The sequence below is a fragment of the Danio rerio genome, chromosome 10, assembly GCF_049306965.1.
Source record: "Danio rerio strain Tuebingen ecotype United States chromosome 10, GRCz12tu, whole genome shotgun sequence".
Lineage (NCBI taxonomy): Eukaryota > Metazoa > Chordata > Actinopteri > Cypriniformes > Danionidae > Danio > Danio rerio.
In genome coordinates this window covers 30,022,052-30,044,122 of record NC_133185.1, presented here as the reverse complement: position 1 = coordinate 30,044,122, position 22,071 = coordinate 30,022,052, and the positions used below count along the sequence as shown (strand labels likewise).

The window sequence follows — 22,071 nt, the reverse complement described above, 5'->3', positions numbered from 1 at the left end:
ACATCACCATGATCTTCAAACCCCTCCTTCCTGATTTCACAAAACAGAGGCCCAGCGAAAAAGTGCTGAATGCCAAGATTTTTAAGATCCATTTATTCATGCATATACTAAGGCATGATCTGATCACTTGACTTTAATGAAATCCTTCATTTTACCCCCTGCGACCAGTGATAATAATGCAAATCTCTAGATCAAATCATTTGATCATTGGGAATTGAGGGCTAAAGCACACAATTTGAATTTCATAAATCCCAATTTAGATCTGATCAAAGATCGCATGCCTAAAACATTTTAAACTCTTTAAAACTTTACTTTACTATCAGCATGAAATAAAAATCCACACTGATCAAAAAAAAAAAAAAGGAGAAAAATTAAACAGACTTGAAAAAAAGATTTTACCACCGCTGAGGACTGCTTTGTGACGTTTATTCTGCGGTGTGTAGTTATGTAATCTGCAGCATTTTATTTACATTACTCCATGACTCATCTGATTCACTTTGAAGGAGTCAAAGGTCGCCGTGTTGACATTTTGACAGAGGCCAACAATGAGGATATTGTTTTGCGTGCAACTCTTCAGAGGGCTGAGTGACGTAATAGTGTTTGGCTGGAAGGAAGGCTGAGGTTCAGAGTGGGTTGACTGATCATGGGGTTACTGGAGCTTTGATACAGGTGGGATATTGTCTCTTTCAGTTTGTGTAGGCAGAATGATGTGAAACATTTGCAGCAGCAGTCAGGATGAGTACGATTTTGAATATAATAAAAGCTTGATACATATTTTGATGCCATATGTTTTTTATATTAATATACTTAATTTATTGTAAATTCAGGTGAACGTCACAAAGAAAAGCCAGGAGTGGAGGTCAGTTATGAATAAATCCATGAGCTTAGTTTGGGTTCAGACACTAACTGAAAATAATCTAACTTGTTTCATGTTGAAAAGGTCTGGAAAATTATATGAGAATGTACGGGTTTTGACACTTGTATGAAGTATGGATGATGAAAAAGAACTGCTTATGACCCTAAGCAGTGAAACATGGTGATATCGCTGCCAATAGAACTGATTGTCTTGTACTTATTGATGATGTGACTGCTGACAAAGGCAGCGGGATGAATTCTGAAATGTTTCGGGCAATATTGTCTGCTCATATACAGCCAAATGCTTTATAACTTGAATGGCGCTTCACAATGCAGATGGATAATGACCCAAAGCGACTAAAGAGGTTTTGAAGGTAAAAAAGTGAAATTTTGGAAATGGCCAAGTTAATCACCTGACCTGAATCCGATTGAGCATACATTTCATTTCCTCAAGACAAAACTTAAGGAAAAATGCCCCAAGAACAAACAGGAACTGAAGACAGTTGCAGTAGAGGCCTGTCAGAGCCCCACCAGGGAAGAAACTCAGCGTCTGGTGATGCCTATGCGTTTCAGACTTTAGGCTGTAATTGACTGCAAAGGATGTGCAACCAAGTATTAAAAAGTGAAAGTTTGGTTTATGATTATTATTCTTTCCAATTACTTTTGGTCCCTTAACAAGTGGGAGGCACATAAGCAAACTGTTATAATACCTGCACTGTTCACCGGATTTGGATGTAAATACCCTCAAATTAAAGCTGACAGTTTCTTGTTCATTTCATTTCAAATCCATTGTGTTGGTGTGTAGAGCCAAAACTGTTAGAATTGTGTCAATGTCCCAATTTATATAGACCTGACTATAGCTAGATAGCTAGATAGATAGATAGATAGATAGATAGATAGATAGATAGATAGATAGATAGATAGATAGATAGATAGATAGATAGATAGATAATTGTACTGTTAATTTTACGCCAGGATTGATTGATTGATTGATTGATTGATTGATTGATTGATTGATTGATTGATTGATTGATTGATTGATTGATTGATGGATTGATTGATTGAAAGATTGATTGGTTGATTGATTGATTGATTGATTGATTGATTGATTGATTGATTGATTGATTGATTGATTGATTGATTGATTGACTCATCTGTTTTTTTTTTTGTTTGTTTGTTTAAGTGTACAGTGTATTTAAGGTGATGTATTTATTTTATTTAAGTGTACAGTAATCCTTGGCATTACATACGCTATCTAAAGATAATACCTTCTATATGCATTAATAGCGTCAGAGAGACACAACAGGACATTCACATGATCTGAAAGTAAGGGCAGCTGTTTAAAGCTGCGGTGGCAGTGGCCATGGCTCAAGGACACAATAGTGGTGCTTGTCATTTGGTGCCGCTGAGAGTGAATGCTTCCGGGTACCAATTAAGATTAGCCCTCGGTGCTCCATTTGAGCCTCAGTCCAGTTTTTCATCATTTCTAGTTCTCATATCCCCAAGGACTAGACCCCTGCCATCATTTGCAACCTGTAAAAAAAAATACAACAAAAAAAAACATGACAACGTCCTCATCTGCATATCCCAAAAGTTGCAGCAGCCCTATAATGTGATTTGCATATTTTACCTAGTATGAAATGACCTTGTGAATATATCACTCCAAAGGAACAGGACCGCATTTCCTCAGTGATTTGCCTTGACCCGAGTTCTTCACCCTGCTGCAAGTTGTAATATAGGTATAAAAAATTGAACTCTTGAATGGAGTCTAAAACCTGGGAAGGTTAATGTCGATAAGTGCTTTAACCTTTTCAGGATCAAGGTTTATACTTTTAAACATGTAACCTACACATTTAATGCTAAGCTCTTCTCTGATGAAAACCTTTGAAATGATAAAAGCCTGTGATCAAAGGCAGGTCATTTTTTTTTTCTTTTGAGTGGTAAAGCGGATCATTTTTCACTCGGGTTCTCCTTTTGCACACTTCATAGAAAATACATTTTATTCCAGAGCTCACCCATTAACATCTAAATGTCTGATTTTATAGATTTTTTGAGTCCAAATGCTCCCTTTGTGTGTTTTGTTTCCAGCCGAAATGAGTGGTTCAAGGCTCTGCTGTCCTGGCGATGGTCCTTTAGGGATTTTTGCAGATTATGCAGAGTGTTATGTGATTCTGTACACTTTTATTCCCCTTAAAGGCATAGTTCACCCCAAAAGGAAAATGTTCTCACTATTTACTCATTACTTCATACGTTTTTTAATTCGGTCGAACACTAAAAAGCTGAAAAACCTATAGTGCTCAGTGGTTAGCTCTGTCACTTCACAACAAGAAGGTTCGAGGCCCTGCTGGGTCAGTTGGCATTTCTGTGTGAAATTTTCATGCTCTCCCCATGTTTGCATGGGTTTCCTCCGGGTGCTCCTGTTTCCCCCACAGTCCAAAGACATGTGTTACAGGTGAATTTAATAAACTAAATTGGTCATATGTGTGAATGAGTGTGTATGGGTGTTTCCCATTACTGGGTTGCAGCTGGAAGGGCATCCACTTTGTAAAACATATGCTGGATAAGTTGCCGGTTCATTCCACTGTGGCGGCCCCTGATGAATAAAGGGACTAATTCGAAGGAAAAGGATTAAATGAAAACCTGTAGCCATCAACTTGCATAGTAGGAAATACAAATACTATGCAATTCATTGGTTACAACTTTCTTCAAAATATCTTCTTCTTTTCAGCAGAAAAAAGAAAGTCAAACAGGTTTAAAACAAGTAAAGTAGTAAAGTAATTTTCAGTTTTGGGTCCACTATCCCTTTAATCATTACCTTTGCCTACCACAGACCTAAAGCATGAGCTCCTGACAAGGCTACTGGTCCAGAGCCAGCCCTATGTACATCCTGGAACCAGCTGTCATGGCTGTCCTCCAGTCCAGCTTTTGCCTGTGCCATTCTGGAAGGTTTTCACACTGCACTGTCCATCCTGAAATCATAAGCCTTCTCTGCCTTTGTGCACCTCTCAAGCTCCGCCGTCTGCATTCCAATCCCCAGCTCGCTACAGTGTTATAGTGTCCCCCAGCTTCACCTCAGGCCTTTATGCCCATGACTCCACCTTGGCTTGTCAGCCTGTTGTCTCTGCCCTGACTCTGCTGTTCCTCGGCTCCATCATGGCCCTTCATTGGGATTTTCAATCCCTTCGGCTGCCTCTCCTCACAGTTGGATGATCATTTATGGTGTGAGGATGTGCTTATTATGTCCTGTTGTTAGGTTTTAAAGTTACATGCCCTTTAGCTGGTGTATAAATAACCGCAGTATCATGTTGCGCGTGTGAATGTGATATTAGATATGTTACATAAATTAGTGTTTCCAATCAAACACATAGACATTAAAACACACTATGTAGACTTTGGCATTAGACAGTCCCTTACCCAACATTTTTCTTGTACTCATCAAATTTGCATTCACACATTTGGTAGAGGCTTTGGAGCATGATTTACAGTCTGTTCAAAGTATTTGACATCTATAATGCAATGCTCTACCAGTCATGCTGCACAAATTCTAGATTGTTTATAAAATACCATAAGCAGTATAGGTGGCACAGTGGCTCAGTGGTTATCACTCTCACCTCAAAGCAAGAAGGTTGCCGGATCGAGTCCCAGCTGGGTCAGTTGGCATTTCTGTTTGTAGTTTGCATGTTCTTCCCATGTTCATGTAGGTTTCCTGCGGTTGCCTTGGTTTCCCCCGCAATCCAAAGACATGTGCTATTGGTGAATTGGGTAAGCTAAACTATTGGTAGTGTATGAATGTGTATGTGAATCAGTGTGTGTGGGTGTTTCCCAGTACTGGGTTGCAGCTGGAAGGGCATACACTGCGTAAAACATATGCTGGAATTGTTGGCGGTTCATTCCACGGTGTCAAACTCTGAAAAGAGACTAAGCTCAAAGAAAATTAATGAATGTATATTAGGAGTATAAGGAACTTTTAGGGGCAGTTACACCTGTTCACCTATTGTGCTTTTTTTCTGATTAGATAGTTATCTAATTGTGAAAAGACCAGGTGTAAGGGCCCTCTGAAACACATTTGAGATGAATATAAATCAGATCGCTCAAATCTCAGCAGGAGGTGGTCTGGGACGCATTCCAGATTTCAAACTTGAAAGGTTTAAATGTTTGACCAGTTATTTCTTGTTAAGCAATGCATTTAAAATGTTAATATGAAATGGTCTCATTAACAACAGAGACCTTGCCTTGTGCATTTAAGATGATGTTTTACTGGATTATGAGTAAAGTGCAAAGCCTCCTGCTCTTTTAAAAATATACTGGTTGCCTTATCTTTTTAAGCTGAATCAAATTAAGCTTGAGTCCATTGCACTTATAATATGTTAAACTGACTTAAAACAGCTTGCACAAATTTTAAAATTAAGTTGGAACATGATTAACTTAGTTTAATGACAGATGACTGAAGTACAATGACTGAAAAACATGCTGTCAGGATTAATTAATCATATAGTTTTTTTAACACTGTGTGGAGCCTCATAACAAATAATTTGTATGTTGATTAACATACATCTTGTTTCTGTAAAAAATGTAATATATATATATATATATATATATATATATATATATATATATATATATATATATATATATATATATGCAATGCAATAAATGCAGTATATTTGATGCTTAAGTTCAAGTAACCAAGTTAAATTTGCATATAGAACGGAGTGTACCACAGACACATTTATAAGGCTCAAAATCACACATCAAATAGCTATCCAATCAGGTACAATAAATAAAGTGACCCGGTGTAAACAGAACCATAGTGTTTACTAAACTCTCTTATTGGTGCCCTATAATGAAAATCAGGGTATACCAAGACATAGTAATAATAAAAGATCAGTATATGAAAATGGGCATACTGTGAGCCTCAGACACAACTGTTTCCCTGTTCTCATGTATATTCCACCAGTGTAAATCCCTGGTGGACAACGGGCCAATCAGAGTTCAAAACAAACTGTGATGAGACTCTTGGGCCATGCCCTCTGCATTTGCATGTATGCCTACTTTAGGTCATTCATCCAGACTGGACAAGCAGCTGACGTCAACGTATGCTGCTTTAAAATCATTAAAAAGCTCTGAAATCATTAATATGCATGCCTCAGGCTGTGTTTGATAAGCCAAATGTTTTTTAGTGAAACAACACTGCTAATTTTCCTCAGTTATTTTAAACCTATATTTCACTTAATATGTATGTGAGACTCTTTTTTTGAAAACGTGAGTGCCAAATTGTTTACTGTGTATTACCGGCAACGACAGCACAAGGCATGTTTCAAACTTACCTCAGAAAGCAAAATGCAAGATTTATAGTATACACATTTAATCATCTCCACTGTGCAAAGGCATAAGAGGTATAAAGTTTACAACACGATACTTCTCCATCACTCTCTTTTGTTAAGTTTAATTATAATTTAGCCTTTTGTCCACAACAGATCTGTTGAGCAAAATAGGTTAACATCACTCTGATTGGGTTTATATTTGTACGTGTTCAGCTTACATCATGCTCTGTGTGTGTGTAAGAGCTGCACATCAGAGCGGAGCTCATTAAAATTCACCACACGAACCATATATGGTCAATCATGGACCTTCTGATTCTATGGCTATTTTATGGAGTAACAATTTAGCTTATCAAACCATTTCTAGATTTTTTAAACTTACCAAAGCCATAAACTCACTATGTAGATATCAGAGAACAATTTAACCACCAATGCAGTATATGGCACCTTTGAGTGTTTCCTCACACTTAATTTAGTTCTTAATGTCAATCTGGTTTTGGATTATTTCTTAATTATTTATTTAGTTAGTCTCTCTGTTTTGTGTTGCATCTGTTTTGTTCTGTTACACCTGCTGGCTTTGATTTCATTTATGTGGATGAAGATATACTGTACCTCCCACTATGATATCATGTGTTCATTGGCTAAAGCAGACTGTTTATTTGTCTTTATGCAGTGTATATTGTGTGATTACTACCAACTCTCAAATCGTTCGAAGTGAGATTTTCTGAATTCATTATTTATTTTACTTGGTCCTTAATCATATGGGTCTCCATGTGGTATCAGCTTTTATCAATTATGAGTAACAGCACAGATGCTGTGCTAATGAGCACATAAATTAGGCTGCGTGTGAAGTTCCTCAAGGTCATCCTGCTCCATTAGCAATTACACTTCTTGAACTTAAGAGGAATTGAGCTCGAAATGAACCATAAGCCACATGCAGCAAGAACAGCGCTTTCCATCAGAAGTTCAATTTCCTCTAATTACACACGGATCACCTTTCACTCTCTGAAAGACCAAGAAGTTTTATTTTGGGCAGAATCATTCAAAGCTAGGCTTTACTTTTTGGGTTTTAATAAGAGAAACATGAAATAAGTCAAAGCAGAAAGCAATCCCGTTCATCTTTTTCCACTTCCAATTAGCTGATATTCTTGTGTAATGAAAGAAATAAAATTGGAATATATATATATAGAGTATGGTGCTATTCAAAAGTTATGGGTCGGTTTTGTTTTTTAACACATTTATTTTTTTTATTCAGCAAGGATGAATTACTTTGATCAGAAGTGAAAGTATAATGATCAAAAGTTTCTCTTTCAAATAGATTCTCTTCTTTTGAACTTCCCATTCTTTAAAGAATCATGCAAAAATGCAAACATTTCCACACACACACACACACACACACACACACACACACACACACACACACACACACACACACACACACACACACATACAAAGCAGTTTAAGATTGTAGTAATTACTTAAAATCCAGCTTTGTTATCAAAGGAATGCATTCAAGAAATTAATAAAACATGAATTTACGTTGCAACAAAAAACTATTTATAACAGCATAGGTGAGACTGAAAAAAAAGGTAAACAGTAAAGACTTTTTCACTGTAGTGTAGATGGCATATTGTTTGTTTATTTATTACTGCTGTTCATAAGATTACAGGTGTATGTGAATGTGTAATGGGCCATATGCTGAGCTAATGTTTTTCAGCCAATGATGAGCTTTCGGTGAAAGCTTTATGTGACTATTGTCAATTTCATTTGTTCCTTATACAGTATCGATGTTGTAATGTAATTTAAATATAATCAGTTAAATAGACTTAAGCTTTAAGTGGGTTTCCTCCCGGTGCTCCGGTTCCCCCACAAGTCCAAAGACATGCGGTATAGATGAATTGGGTAAGCTAAATTATATGTAGTGTATGTGTGAGAATGAGAATGTATGGGTGTTTCCCATACGGGTTGCAGCTGGAAGGGCATCTGCTGTGTAAAAAATATCATGGATAGTTTAGTGGTTCATTCCGCTGTGGCAACTCCAGATTAATAAAATGACTAAGCCGAAGAGAAAATGAATGAATGAATAAAGGAATGGCATGGAAAAATATTATTTAATCCATCTTGTTTGGTCTGATACCCATTTTATATTGTATCTCAGTCAGGCAGTGAAGATGGCTTTTCTTTTTTAAATAAATCAGTTCAATCAATCTTAACCCTCCTCATATATATCTTTGCTGGACATTATTTGCATGGAACTTTCAACAGCATGCATACATGGAGCTCAGTCAAAAACGGTAAAATCTTGGATTATGGCTTTTGATATTGTCAAATCTTTTGTTTCGACCATCTAATGTACAGCTCTTCTGTTTGTATTTTATGTATCTCATGATGTAATAGTTATTTATTTGTATTTAACTTTTACTATTTTTTTGGGTTTAAATTATTCTTGTTTTTTTTTTACAGCAATCTTATATCTGTTATTATAAAGTCTACTTGGGTGGGGGTGGGGGTGGGGATCCGGGTTGTTTTAGAATAAAGTCATATGCTGTATCCTTTTTATATTAAACAAAAACTGAAATAATAAAAAACAATTGTTGGAAGGCCTGAATGCTAGAGCTGGCTGACTGAAATTAAAATTATGTGTGCATATACAGCTGGAGTTGCTTTATTTCAGCTAGCATAAAAAAAGTTTTTAATTTTTTAAAAACTATTTTAAGGTCAAAATGATTAGCCCATAATTAAGCTATATATTTTTTTGATAGTCTACAGAACAAACCATCGCTATACAATGTCTTGCCTAATTACCCTAACCTGCCTAGTTAACTGAATGAACCTAGTTAAGCCTTTAAATGCCACTTTAAGCTGTATAGAAGTGTCTTGAAAATAGTCGAATATTATTCATAGTCATCATGACAAAGATAAAATAAATCAGTTATTAGAAATGAGTTATTAAAACTATTATGTTTAAAAATGTGTTGTTGAAAAAAAATATTCTCTTAAACAGATTAATTATCTAATAATTCAGGGGGGGCTAATAATTCTGACTTCAACTGTACCTAATTCTGTCATTCACATTGACATGACTTGAGTTTGGTTTCAGGACCATGGACAGCTCAACAAAACACTTCAAGCTAAAAGACAAGCTGAAATCAAGCTGAAAGGACTACTTGAATTGTCGCTTAAAATTTACCTTCAATTTCTGTAGTTACATTTATTGACTTTTTTTTCATTTCCCGAAGGTTAAATTACTATTGCATTTATGGTTAAAACCTTACTCTTTTTTTTTTTCTTTTTTTTTTGATGCCGTGAATTTATCACGCTTTTGATTAAATTTCTTTAGAAGAAAAGATCAAAAATCTATTTATATGAAGAATGCACTACTGCATCCCACTGGCTGTCTTTCACTTTTGTTCTGTTGATTTGTGTGGTCATTCATTCCCGAGAGGCCCTAAATCTAGCTTGATGAACAGCCTGGAAACAGTAAAGGATTTCCTCGATGCCGATTTGTTAGAAACTGCAAGGTCAAGATGTTGATTGCACTCGGCATGGCTTCAGAAATTCTTTTTGCAAAGGTTGTCTTGATCTGTAAGGAAAAGCGAAAAAGGCCACCTGTCTTATGGGCATGTCGAAGCAGCAGCCTCTGTGTCTCTTACAGCTGTAGCTCCGCGTTTCTGTTCTTAAAGCCTTTGACAGGTGAGCAGAGCATGCATGTATCATTTTATACTGCACTCTGAGGCATTCATAACCCCGTCTGACCCTGTTCAAGTGCTTTTATAATGAGCCTTAGACAGGGAAAATGGACTCTCTCCTTCTGTTCTCTCCTCAGAACTTTTCCCCTGCTTCCTCTGTCAGCCGTTCCATCACACTAACTATTTTAAATAGGAAATAACAAAGACATGTGCCTTTATCTTGCTGTACCCGTTTGCCTTTTCTCACTCTTCCTCTCATATCACCATAAATGACACCCATATGCTGCTAGTCATGAAAAACCGGGAATTATCATCTGCATTTTTAGTAAAGTATTACTATTAAAATGCTGTTTTACAATTCTGTTTAGGATCTAAATGATTTAACTTGTTATCACAAGCTAAAAAAAAAATTAGTCTCTTCAGTTTCACCAAAAACTCTCAAAACATGCATTACAGAAATGTCTATTTAAAGTGCATGTTTTGTCTGCATTTTTATCTGGAATTTGTTTTGTTTTTTTATACCTTTTTGAAAGTTTCCTGCAAGCTGACCTATGGCTATATGTCTACATTATTTCATTTTAGGTGCACTTGTTCTCTTAATTAAATGGGGTCATATTTGGTTTAAATTACATTCAAGGGGCTATGTTTTTTACCTTTTTAAATGTATGTGTCTTGTCTAAAATATATATGTATATGTTTAAAATTTATTGAAAATGTTTAAAACATTAAATTGCATTAAAATATTAAGCGCAATTAAGAAGAATAAGCTACCAATTAAATAAAACAAAATATAGCAAAATCTATATATGTTCTTCAGAGGTGTATATTTAACAAGAATATATCTATTTATACCCATTTAGGTATATTTAACAAGCATAATTGGATAAAAATGCATAATAATAGCAAAATGTTACACTGCAAAATAGTATAAGCACTCGATTTACTCTTCCTCCAGCCATAGTGACTGCACTTTCACACTGGACAAGGAAAGCACTGCACTATGAGACTCATTTATTTCAATCACTTGCGCAATCATTCAATTGTTTATTAATTTTCCCTTGGCTTAGTCCCTTTATTTATCAGGGGTCACCACAGCGGAATGAACCACCAACTTAGAAAATGTTAATGCCTAAAACATGCAGTCTTGTTTATCTGTTGAAGCCTGAAAATTTGGATATTTTGCTTTGACATGCCCATGAAACATTGTAGAAGCAATTCATCTTTTTTTTTTTTTTTTTTTTAAATAATTCCTAACAAGCACTTATTTTTCATTGTGCCAAGGTTGGGAAAAAGATGTGTAAAAATCATGGAAATGTACTGGTCAGAGCCATGAGAACCCTGTTGTGCAATCTTCAGTGTGATGCATGAGCACAACTGAATGGCAGTTTTGATTTTTTTATGATCTTCCTCTACATAGACATTATTCATGTCACGTGCTTTAGACTTGATTGCTGTGTGTATCATTCTGTCACACACACACACCCACACACACAGATAGCATTAATCAAACACAGGCCCATTACTCATTAGGTTCTCGCTGTCATCTTTCTAGCTGTCATATTTTGATTTTGAAGACAGCGAGAGAACTAGACCTAGAATAAAATTATATTTTAACCTTCAACTTATTGTTATGCTAAATTAATACTTAATTATTGTTCTTGCTCAGAGGGCATCATTTTGTGGGTTTATCTCAAAGCACATCAGTATTCAGTATAATTATTTCTACGTAATGCTCAATGTGCAGAGATGAGTTAGATAAAAAGAAGAAGAAAAAAAGGAATATCAACAAGAGATAATTATATGACCAACGGCATTATTCAAATAAAAATGCCCTGTTAGAGGTTTACAGTATATATGGTGTTAGAATAAAAAAAGACAAAAATAACATACTTTCACATTGCTTAAAGAGCCCTTATATGCATCATAAGAGGTCATATTTTAGTTTTGGGGTCTCCAACAACAGGCTGATATGCATGCAAGATAAAAAAAAAAACACTTTAATTTTTTATAATACGCATTTATTTTAATCTAATTATCCCACCAACTCCCATATGATTCGTTCAGCTATTCATTTGTTCCCAAACCCCTCATTTGCATGAGGCTAATCTGTGCTGATGGTCTGATGAACCAGTCTGTTGTGATTGGTCGACTGTGTTCAGGGTGAGACGGAGAGAAACACCCACCGCGGTTATGAAGTAGCCAGAGTATGTGTGAGAGCCCAATACAGGAGTAGCATTAAAGCAATGCAGTTAAACACCAGCATATTACTCTACTCTTAGCGCTAACCCCAAGTGATAGCCATTCTCAAAGTTAACACAATAACCAGCTATAGAGATTTTTTTCAAGTACAGTATGCATACTTGTTACAAGTTACTTATTCACATACAGCATGTGAATGCAAAAATGGCATTTACAAAAGCCGAGGCTCACATTGTACATTATTTCATGATACATTCATCCACGGAGCAGCAGTACGACCTTGAATACGTTTCATCTCAGGTTGAATTATAGTAGCTGGGGATAAAAGTCTAAAGAAAAGAGAAAAAGCAGGCAGAAGAAAGGTTGGGCTCAGGTAGGTCAGGGTAATTGTGTTTATCATTTCATAGACTTCAGCTTTAGCCTGCGAATAAAGCTAAGAAAAAAAAGTACTGTAGCTGAACAGAGAAAAGTCAGCGTTGTTTCATGAAAGGCTGAAGTTTTTGGGTTTTTGGATCACTTTTAAAGGCCACTGTGATGAACAGAAAAGAATATTGGGTTATGATCTTTCTAATGTCATGCTGGGAAGTGCTTTTTGGCATTTGCTGAAAAGGACTGCGAGCCTTTTTTTGTGAAAGCAAGCATTTTTATTTCGGCTTGTGGACACATTGCTATTGGTGTTGTATGTTGAAAATGTCTAAATGAAATGTTTTGCCTGGCTTTGAGTGGGGAAATCTGATTAATGGGGCTGCTTGCGTTTATGGTTGTCACGTTTCCGCCGGAGTCTTAGTGCTGGGAGGAGCAAAACACCAGCTGAATGTTAAAATGGTCTGGAGGTCTGAAAAGCTGTGGGCAATGAGGGGAATTGGGTGGCTGATTGAAGTTGTTCTCCACTCTCTTTGATACAATCATTTATTATTCTTTTAAAGGTAATTTTCATCAAACTTTGCAGGAATATGTGCTGATCAGATTAACTTTTTTAAAAAGAGAAAGAAACTGTTTAACAGGAAAATCATTATATTGTGTATATACAGTACATACAGTTGAAGTCAGAATTATTAGACCCCCTTTGATTTTTTTTTCTTTTTTAAATATTTCCCAAAAGATGTTTAACAGAGAAAGAAAAAAATTCTTCACAGTATGTTTGATAATATTTTTTTCTTCTGGAGAAAGTCGTATTTATTTTATTTTGATTAGAATAAAAGCAGTTTTTAATTTTCTATATTCTTTTTAAGGTCAAAATTATTAGGCCCTTTAGGCAATTTTTTTTTTTTTTTGATAGTCTAAAGAACAAAGCACCGTTACACATTAACTTGCATAATAACCCTAACCTGTCTAGTTAACCTAATTACCCTAGTTAAGCTTTTAAATGCCACTTTAAGCAGTATGTAAGTGTCTTGAAAAATATCTAGTAAAATATTATTTACTGTCAACATGGCAAAGGTAAAATAAATCAGTTAGTAGAAACTAGTTATTAAATCTATTAAGTTAGAAATATATATATATATATATATATATATATATATATATATATATATATATATATAATGTTTTTATTACATTTATTTTTTGGTATATATAGCTTTTTATAAAAGTTTTTACATATTTAAAATGTACTTACAAGTGACAAGAAACAAAATGTGTGCCGGTTGCCATGACAAAAGATAAGCTTTTTCAAAATATTGGGCTATTAGATAAAAATATTGGATTTAGAAAAAAACATTTTTAACTAAATAGTTTTTTTGTACTCATAATATATATTTTATTATTATTATTAGTAGTAGTAGTAGTATTGTTATTATTTATTATTATTATTATTAAAACAGTTGTGCTTCTAAATACTTTTATAGATGGACAGATACTCTATTCATTCCAGAGGGAAGTTCATAAATTTCCTCCAGTTTCCACAAAAAAAAAGTGATAGATAAAAATAATAACAGAATATATACACACATACTCAGTAGAGCAATATCAAGTAGCAAAGCGATAGTGCTGTATCGAAACTGCTTGAAGGGCGTGCATTGGCTCGAGGCCGCAGACCGAGAACTACTTTCTTCTGCCATTCATGACTGCAGCTGACTGTCTAAACTGGAGAAACTTTTTCTACTTCACCAACGTCACTTTAGATGTAGTATTTGAATGATTCTCTAGTGTAATGTCTAAAGTTCTGACAAAACAGGTGATTTTGCTCACATTTTAAGATTAAAAGGCTGAACGGCATAAAATGCCACCAGTCTACAGAGATGTTCCAGTATTTCTGATGCAATTGGGATTTCACAAAAAATTAACACAGAAAAAACCCAAAGCAAAGCAAACACTACTATATTAGTTAGTAGTTTATGGTATAAATACAGCACTACAATATACAAAAGAGAGAGATCAACTTAGAATGTCACTAACCTGTTCTGTAATTGTTTGTTCAGCTGTAGTTTGAAATTTACACTGAGAAAATGCTGAGTTTTTCTACCCTAAGGACATTTTATGCTGTTTCTGTCTTGTGACAGTTTCTTTGCTCTGTTCAGTATGACAGGCTGATCACTGCTGACGTGCTAAATCTCTGAAATTATGCGAACAATAAAATAGGCACTATTTGCAATTTAAACAACTACATTCTTGCATAAAAAGCCTCAAAAGTACATTATGTTGTCCAACAGCTGCAATATTTGTTGAAATGTATGGTGCAGGTGTGTTTGATATGGGTAGCAACTGAAATCTGCAGGAAGGTGGCTCTCCAGGAACAGGGTTGGCCATCCCTGCTGTACACTATAAATTTTTTTTTTATTATTAGATTTGTTATAACGGAGATAATTATTATTATTTTTCTTTTAGCATTTTCTATTAATAAAACTGAGCATTTTTTATGAACTATAATAACTCAAATATATGTCCTTTTATTTCTGTATATATTATTTATTTCAATATAGAAAATAAATTATCCATAAATACTGTAATTTGCAATAAATACTATAGTAAAAACACATTGTTAGTTATGTTAAAATGATTTCTTTTGTCATATAAAAAAAGATATCATTAAGCAAATGAGCATATTAATACTAAAAACACACTTGATTATTTAAAACAAAAGACATTTTTCTCCTTTAGCATTTGACAGGAGCATGTGTTTGTGTGAATAAACACAATCTTCTATTTTCATTATTCTCCATGGAAAATCATTTTCTGAAAATTACACCCAAGCATACATTTGTCAGTGTTAGATATTTACCAAGCAGTAATATGAAACGAAAGGCTATCTGAACTCTATGCTAATTAGACGACCCAGTCAACTGTTTCCGCATTGTCTGTAAACATCTGACTGTTTACCATGAGAATGTGAGCAAATGGATGGGTCGACACAACACAAGTTTTAATGCATGCATGAGATTAATCTGCGAGGGCAGAGGCTAGAAGAGAGAGCATTGTTTTCCAGAGCGATGTGTTTTCTGCTGTCATAGTCTAATCAAAGGCTTCACACTCCCTGGGGATCCTGCTTTTGAAGTCGATGTGATTCGCTCTTTGTCTTTCCTTTTGCGCTCTGTAGCTTTGTCATTCTTCATTTTTGTTTCCTCTCTCATTTGAACTCGGGTTTTCAAGCTGTCGTTCATTTGACTTTAGCCCATATTTAGTTTAAAAGTCACAGCAGAGGCTTTGAGGGGCAAAGAAAGGAAGGAATGCATGAAAAAGGGGATGTGGATAAAGTGAAATTGTGTTTCTTATGGGACAAAATCAACTTCAGCGCAAAAATCAGGACTCCATGACAAAAGAAGCAAAATGTCATGCACTATAAAAATGATATGACAAAAAGTCATAACAACAAGGTTTTTTATGTTACTTTAACTTATTTTAATAAATAAACTAGGCTTTCTTATTTTTATATTAAGTTTAACTTAAAATATTTAGTCATTTTGATTGAGGTAAATAGAAACGTTCAATAATTTTTTATGCTAAAGAAAATTGTTGTAAAATGTAAAATATTGGGGTATTTTATGTTAAATATGTGAAGGTGGTTTAAAATGCGTAATCTTTGTTTATGTACATATTTAATGTTTATTATAATTAATATCAATATTGAAAATATTTTTGCGTAAACTGAACTGTGATAATTTTTTTATGATTATATATATATATATATATATATATATATATATATATATATATATATATATATATATATATATATATGCAGTTGAAGTCAGAATTATTAGCCCCCTTCAAATTTTTTCCTTCTTTTTTAAATATTTTCCAAATGATGTTTAACAGAGCAAGGAAATTTTCCCAGTATGTCTGATAATATTTTTTCTTCTGGAGAAAGTCTTATTTGTCTTATTTGTTTTATTTTAGGGACAAAATTATTATCTTCTTTAAGCTATTTTTTTTATCGATAATCTACAGAACAAACCACTGTTATACAATAACTTGCCTAATTACCCTAATCTACCTAGTTAACCTAATTAACCTAGTTAAGCCTTTAAATGTCACTTTAAGCTGTATAGAAGTGTCTTGAAAAATATCTAGTAAAATTTTATTTACTGTCATCATGGCAAAGATAATATAAATCAGTTATTAGAAATGAGTTATTAATACTATTATGTTTAGAAATTTATTGAAAAAAACTTGGAAAAAATAAACAAGCTGTCTAATAATTAGGAGGGCTAATAATTTTGACTTCAACTGTATATATATATATATATATATATATATATATATATATATATATATATATATATATATATATATATATATATATATATATATAAATATATATATATATATATATATATATATATATATATATATATATGTCTGAATATCGACACTGGTGGCCCAAGGCTGCAGGCCCCCGTATACAACTATATCGCACTGCTACATATTACGTTGATACAACAGTTCGACGGCATTATCATTTATATAATAAAAATCAAACACGGAGAGTCTCAAAAACTTTTTTGTACAAGAAAATACTTTCTTCCGCCATTCATTCACATCTGCAGCTGACTGTCAGAACAGCAGAAATTATTGTTTATTCACCAACGTCATTATAGAGCTAGTATTTCAATGATTCTCTTGCGTAATGTCTAAAGTGATGACAAAACAGGTCATTTTTGCTTGCATTTTAAGATTATGAGGCTGAACAGCATGAAGTGCCATCAATCTACAGAGATTTCCCAGTATTTCTATGTAGCAGTCACAGTATATATGTAGGATATCACAATAATTAACCCTGAAAAAGCTCAAGCAAAGCAAACACTAACAGTTTTTGTGGTGTAAATACAGCACTACAAAATACAAAAGAGAGAGATCGACTTAGAATGTCACTTACCTGATTTATAATGTGTTGTTCAGCTGTAGTTTAAAACTTACGCTGAGAAAAGGCTTTTCTCCCTTAAGGACTTATTATGGGTCCCTGTTGCCATCTTGTGGTGGAACATCGATCGTCATTTTCTTTGGTCTGCTAAGACAGGTTGATGGCGGCTGGTGCACTGAATCTTATCCTCCGAAATTACAAATATTTTAAAATAGGCATTATCCTTGTAAATAAAAAACATAGTTGCAATTTAAACAACTACATTCTTGACTAAAAAAAGCCTCAAACGTACATTATGTTGTCCAACACCAGCAATATTTGTCAAATTGTAGAGTGTCCTCTGCTTGTCGGTGTATGTGGGCCGAGTAAAACACAACCGTGAAGGGTTAAGAGGCTGGACGAGTGCTGTTATTTGCAGAATATTGCCCAGCTATCAGCCAATCAGATTTAAGAACCAGACAGAACTGTTGTATAAATAAATATTTATATATACATATATTATTAAAGTCTAAATTATTAGCCCCCCCCCCTGTTTATTTTTTTCCCAATTTATCTTTAACAGAGAGATTTTTTTCAACACATTCCTAAACATAATAGTTTTAATAACTCATTTCTTATAACTGATATATTTTATTTTATTTATGTAGTAAATACCATTTTACTAGATATATTTCAAGACACTTCTATACAGCTTAATGTGACAGTTCAAGGCTTGACTAGGTTAATTAGGTTAACTAGGCAGATTAGAGTAATTGGGCAAGTTATTGTATAATGATGGTTTGTTCTGTAGACTTTCTAAAAAAATTACAGTAGGGGGTTAATAATTTTGACCTTATTTTTATGTATTTTTTAATTAAAAAACGGTTTTTATTCTAGCCGAAATAAAACAAATAAGAAAAAATAAGAAAGATATATATATATATATATATAGTTTCTCTTATTATTTATTTTTGACATAACACAAAACAGAATGAAATATATAAGAAATAAAATATAAAAAGTCTTACCATTGTGTAAATTTATATACTTTTATTTGCATGAAAATATCTCTTTTTAATTTGTCCATGACATCAACCTGTACTGGCAACTGTCAAATTATTAACAAGTCATCTTTCTCTTGCTCTTTTTCTCCCAGGCAACGTGTTTGTGGTCAGTCTGGCCTTCGCTGACCTGGTGGTGGCTTTCTATCCATACCCGCTGGTGCTGTACGCCATCTTCCACGATGGCTGGTCTCTGGGGGAAACGCAGTGTAAAATCAGCGGCTTCCTAATGGGCCTGAGTGTGATCGGCTCTGTATTCAACATCACAGGCATCGCCATTAACCGCTACTGCTACATCTGCCACAGCTTTGCCTACGGACGTCTGTACAGCTTCCGAAACACACTGCTGCTCGTGGCTCTGATCTGGGCGCTTACCGTACTTGCAATTCTGCCCAATTTCTTTGTGGGTTCGCTGAGTTACGACCCTCGAGTTTACTCCTGCACGTTCACACAGACTGCCAGCAGCTCCTACACTGTGGTGGTGGTAGTGGTTCACTTTCTAGTGCCCATCGCTGTGGTGACCTTCTGCTACCTGCGGATTTGGGTTCTGGTGATCCAGGTGAGGAGGAAGGTGAAAAGCGAGGAACGTTCGAGGGTCAGGCCCAGCGACCTGCGCAACTTTGTCACCATGTTCGTGGTGTTTGTTTTGTTTGCCATCTGCTGGGCCCCGCTCAATCTCATCGGTTTGGTGGTGGCCATCAATCCAGAGGTCATGGCTCCACGTGTTCCAGAATGGTTGTTTGTCGTAAGCTACTTTATGGCTTATTTTAACAGCTGCCTCAATGCTATCATTTATGGCCTCCTGAACAGGAACTTCCGGAAGGAGTATGTTCGGATCATGACGGCGGTGTGGATTCCTCGGAGGTTTGTGACTGAGACCTCCAGGGCTGCCACTGACGGGATGAGGAGCAAACCCTCACCGGCCATCAATAATAATGAGTGACTTTTGTTTTTCAGCTGATTACTATGTAAAAGAATCATAATGGGTGCATGAAGCTAGTTTATACACTGGGGAATTTTGACTTTTTTAATGCTACAAAACCATTGCACACAACTCAGGGTGCTTGTTCGTGTTTGATGTTGTGATTCATTTACAAAAAAAACACATCTCAACATTCAAATTCTGCTATTGTTTTCTCACCCTCATGTGTTCGCAAATTCATATGAAAATTTTTATCTTTGGAACAGACACTATTTAAGGGATAGTTCACCCAAAAATGAAAACTCTGCCATCATTTACTTACCCGTGAGTTTTTTCTTTTTGTTATAAAAAAAAACATATTTTGAAGAATGTTGGGAACCTGTAATCCCTGACTTCCATGGTTTTGCCTTTTGCTACTGTTTAAGTCAATAGCCCCTTTCACACATACAGATCTTTCTGGAAAATTGCCAGAAATTTTCCAGAAAGGGATCATGTGTGAAGAGACCCTTTTTGAAAATATCGGCAAATTTATTCTGGCAATTTTCCAGAAAGAGACCTTGTAACATTACCGGTAATTTGCCGAAATGCTGCTCTGTGTGAACGCAGAAGGAAAATTGCCAGAAAGAGTGCGTTCACGAGGCGTGAGACGTCTACTTCAACCAACCAGAACATTCATGCTTATGAAAATAAAAGCCTTTGAATATTTTACCAGACCCATGTTTCTATGTTCCTTCTTAATGCCAATTGTGCAAAAATATATATATATTAATAAAATGCTAATGATAAACCGCTGTTTGTTTACCTTCAAGCTCTGCTTCAGTTGCTTGACGCGTGTGCAAATGAAGAGCTGGTGAGCGCCAGCATGCACACATATTATGTACATCTCGACATACAAAAATGTTTACATCGAAGTTGTTCACAATACTTATACATCCGCAAGAATATGTAATGTAGTCAAGTGTGTAAACATTTAGCTGCGGTTCTCGCTTCTGCCTTGGGATGTATCTGGGACAAAGCAGCTGCATGAATGCTAAAGTGTTAAATAAAAGCGAAACCCTCAACTAAAACGCCCACCCTATCTATGTTTACAAATACAAACACAGCTGTTTAGAGCTCATTTCTGGATAATGATGTGAGAATTTACTGGTATTTTGGAATGAATGTTTGAATGGTCTTTTCCGGAAAAATTTTGGAACGTCCTTGTCTGTGTAAACAGCCCTTTTTTTCAATATACCGTCAAACTTGTTCTAGAAATTTTCTGGATATTTACCAGTATCTCTGTTTGAAAGGGCTAATGGTTACAGGTTTAAACATTCTTCAAAATATGTTTTTCATTGTGTTCAACAGAACAAATAACAACATTTTAAATCTTTGGTCCAACTATTCCTTTAAATTTTAGTTACATCAAATATTACAATACCTCTCATTCAAAAAAAAAAAAAAAAAACTTTTGTTGTGTTTTTTCAACCCTGTTCCTGAAGGCACACCGATAGTACACATTTTTAATCTTTTCCTCAACAAACACACCTAAATGAAATCATCAGATCAGTAAAAGAGAAAACCTTAAATGAATGGGTCGGATAAGAAAGATATCCAACATATGTGTGCCTCTAGGAACAGGATTGGGAAACACTGTTTTAAAGAACTATTGACTGGAACATTTTTCGGAAAACCAAAAATAGTTCTTGTATAACATTACTACAAAAACCTGTTTTGTAACTTTCATTTTCAAGAGTGTACATGAAGGTATTTGTTTTAATAAAATATGAAAGTTTTTTTTTCCCCTGCATTGAAAGTCTGTTCACACAAAACTCTAATGCTTCATATAGAGATTAAAAAATAAATCCATTTGAATCAAACACTCTAATCCAGTTTGATCCCTAATAGAAGTCTTCTGAAGAGACAGAGTCACGTAACATGATAAACAGATTTTATTTAGTCTTTTCTTCATACAAACATTGATCATTTAACAAAGCATTCAACAATGGCCATAGAAGCTCAGGTACTCCTGATTGATGCGTGCGGTTCTTTCTTACATATCACATGACACTTTTTTTTTTATCTCTAATTGAATGTTTTGAAGCATCAGAGCTTTTTGCGAGCCTTTCAATGAAGGATCAGGTTTAATGAAACAAATAGCATTAAAAATACCACAAATACAAACACAAATAAAAGTTTCAGAAGTGACAACCACATTTCAATATAAGAGTGAATGTTTGTGAACGGAACAAAAATCACTCCTGATATTGGTATCAGTGAGTATGTTTACATGGACACCAATAATCAGATTTTAATACGATTAAGACAATACTCTGATTTAGATTCGACCATGTAAACAGCGATTTTTGATTAATTTAATCTGATTTAGGTCATAACCGAGCTAAACAGAAATGGAATTAGGACATGTGCTGTATGCTGATTTTAGTCGCATTATCAAAGTTCAGTACTTCAGTTCAGTTCGGTACTTCAGTACAGTACCGTCATGTAGTATTTTTCCTGCATTTTGCAACAGGATAGTCTACACACACACACAGCAGTTTGACACTATTTTTTTGCACCTACCGAGTCAGTGAAGGACTACAGATACCTGCATCACAAAATGCGAAGGTTTTTTCCCATTCTGCATGCGGTATAAAATTCCATTAAAACAAAACTCTTCTAATGTCTAGGTTGTAATGGGGGCATGCAGGAAATGTTCCTGAAAGAAAGTGAAAGTGTCAAACTGCACTTAATGTCGACTAATTAA

General features: G+C 34.8%; 1 protein-coding gene across 2 annotated transcripts in view; it reads left to right on the top strand.

Annotated features, from left to right (window-relative positions):
* Positions 1–22,071, top strand: part of mtnr1bb (melatonin receptor 1Bb) — a 41,375-nt gene that overhangs the window by 16,984 nt on the left and 2,320 nt on the right. The window contains exon 3 of one of the 2 annotated variants that reach the window (XR_012385790.1): positions 18,499–19,737. Coding sequence is in view for 1 of the 2 variants with exons in the window: in NM_131394.1 (NP_571469.1) it covers positions 18,499–19,346 (848 nt within the window). In the remaining variant the exon portion in view is untranslated. 2 annotated transcript variants of the gene reach the window in all.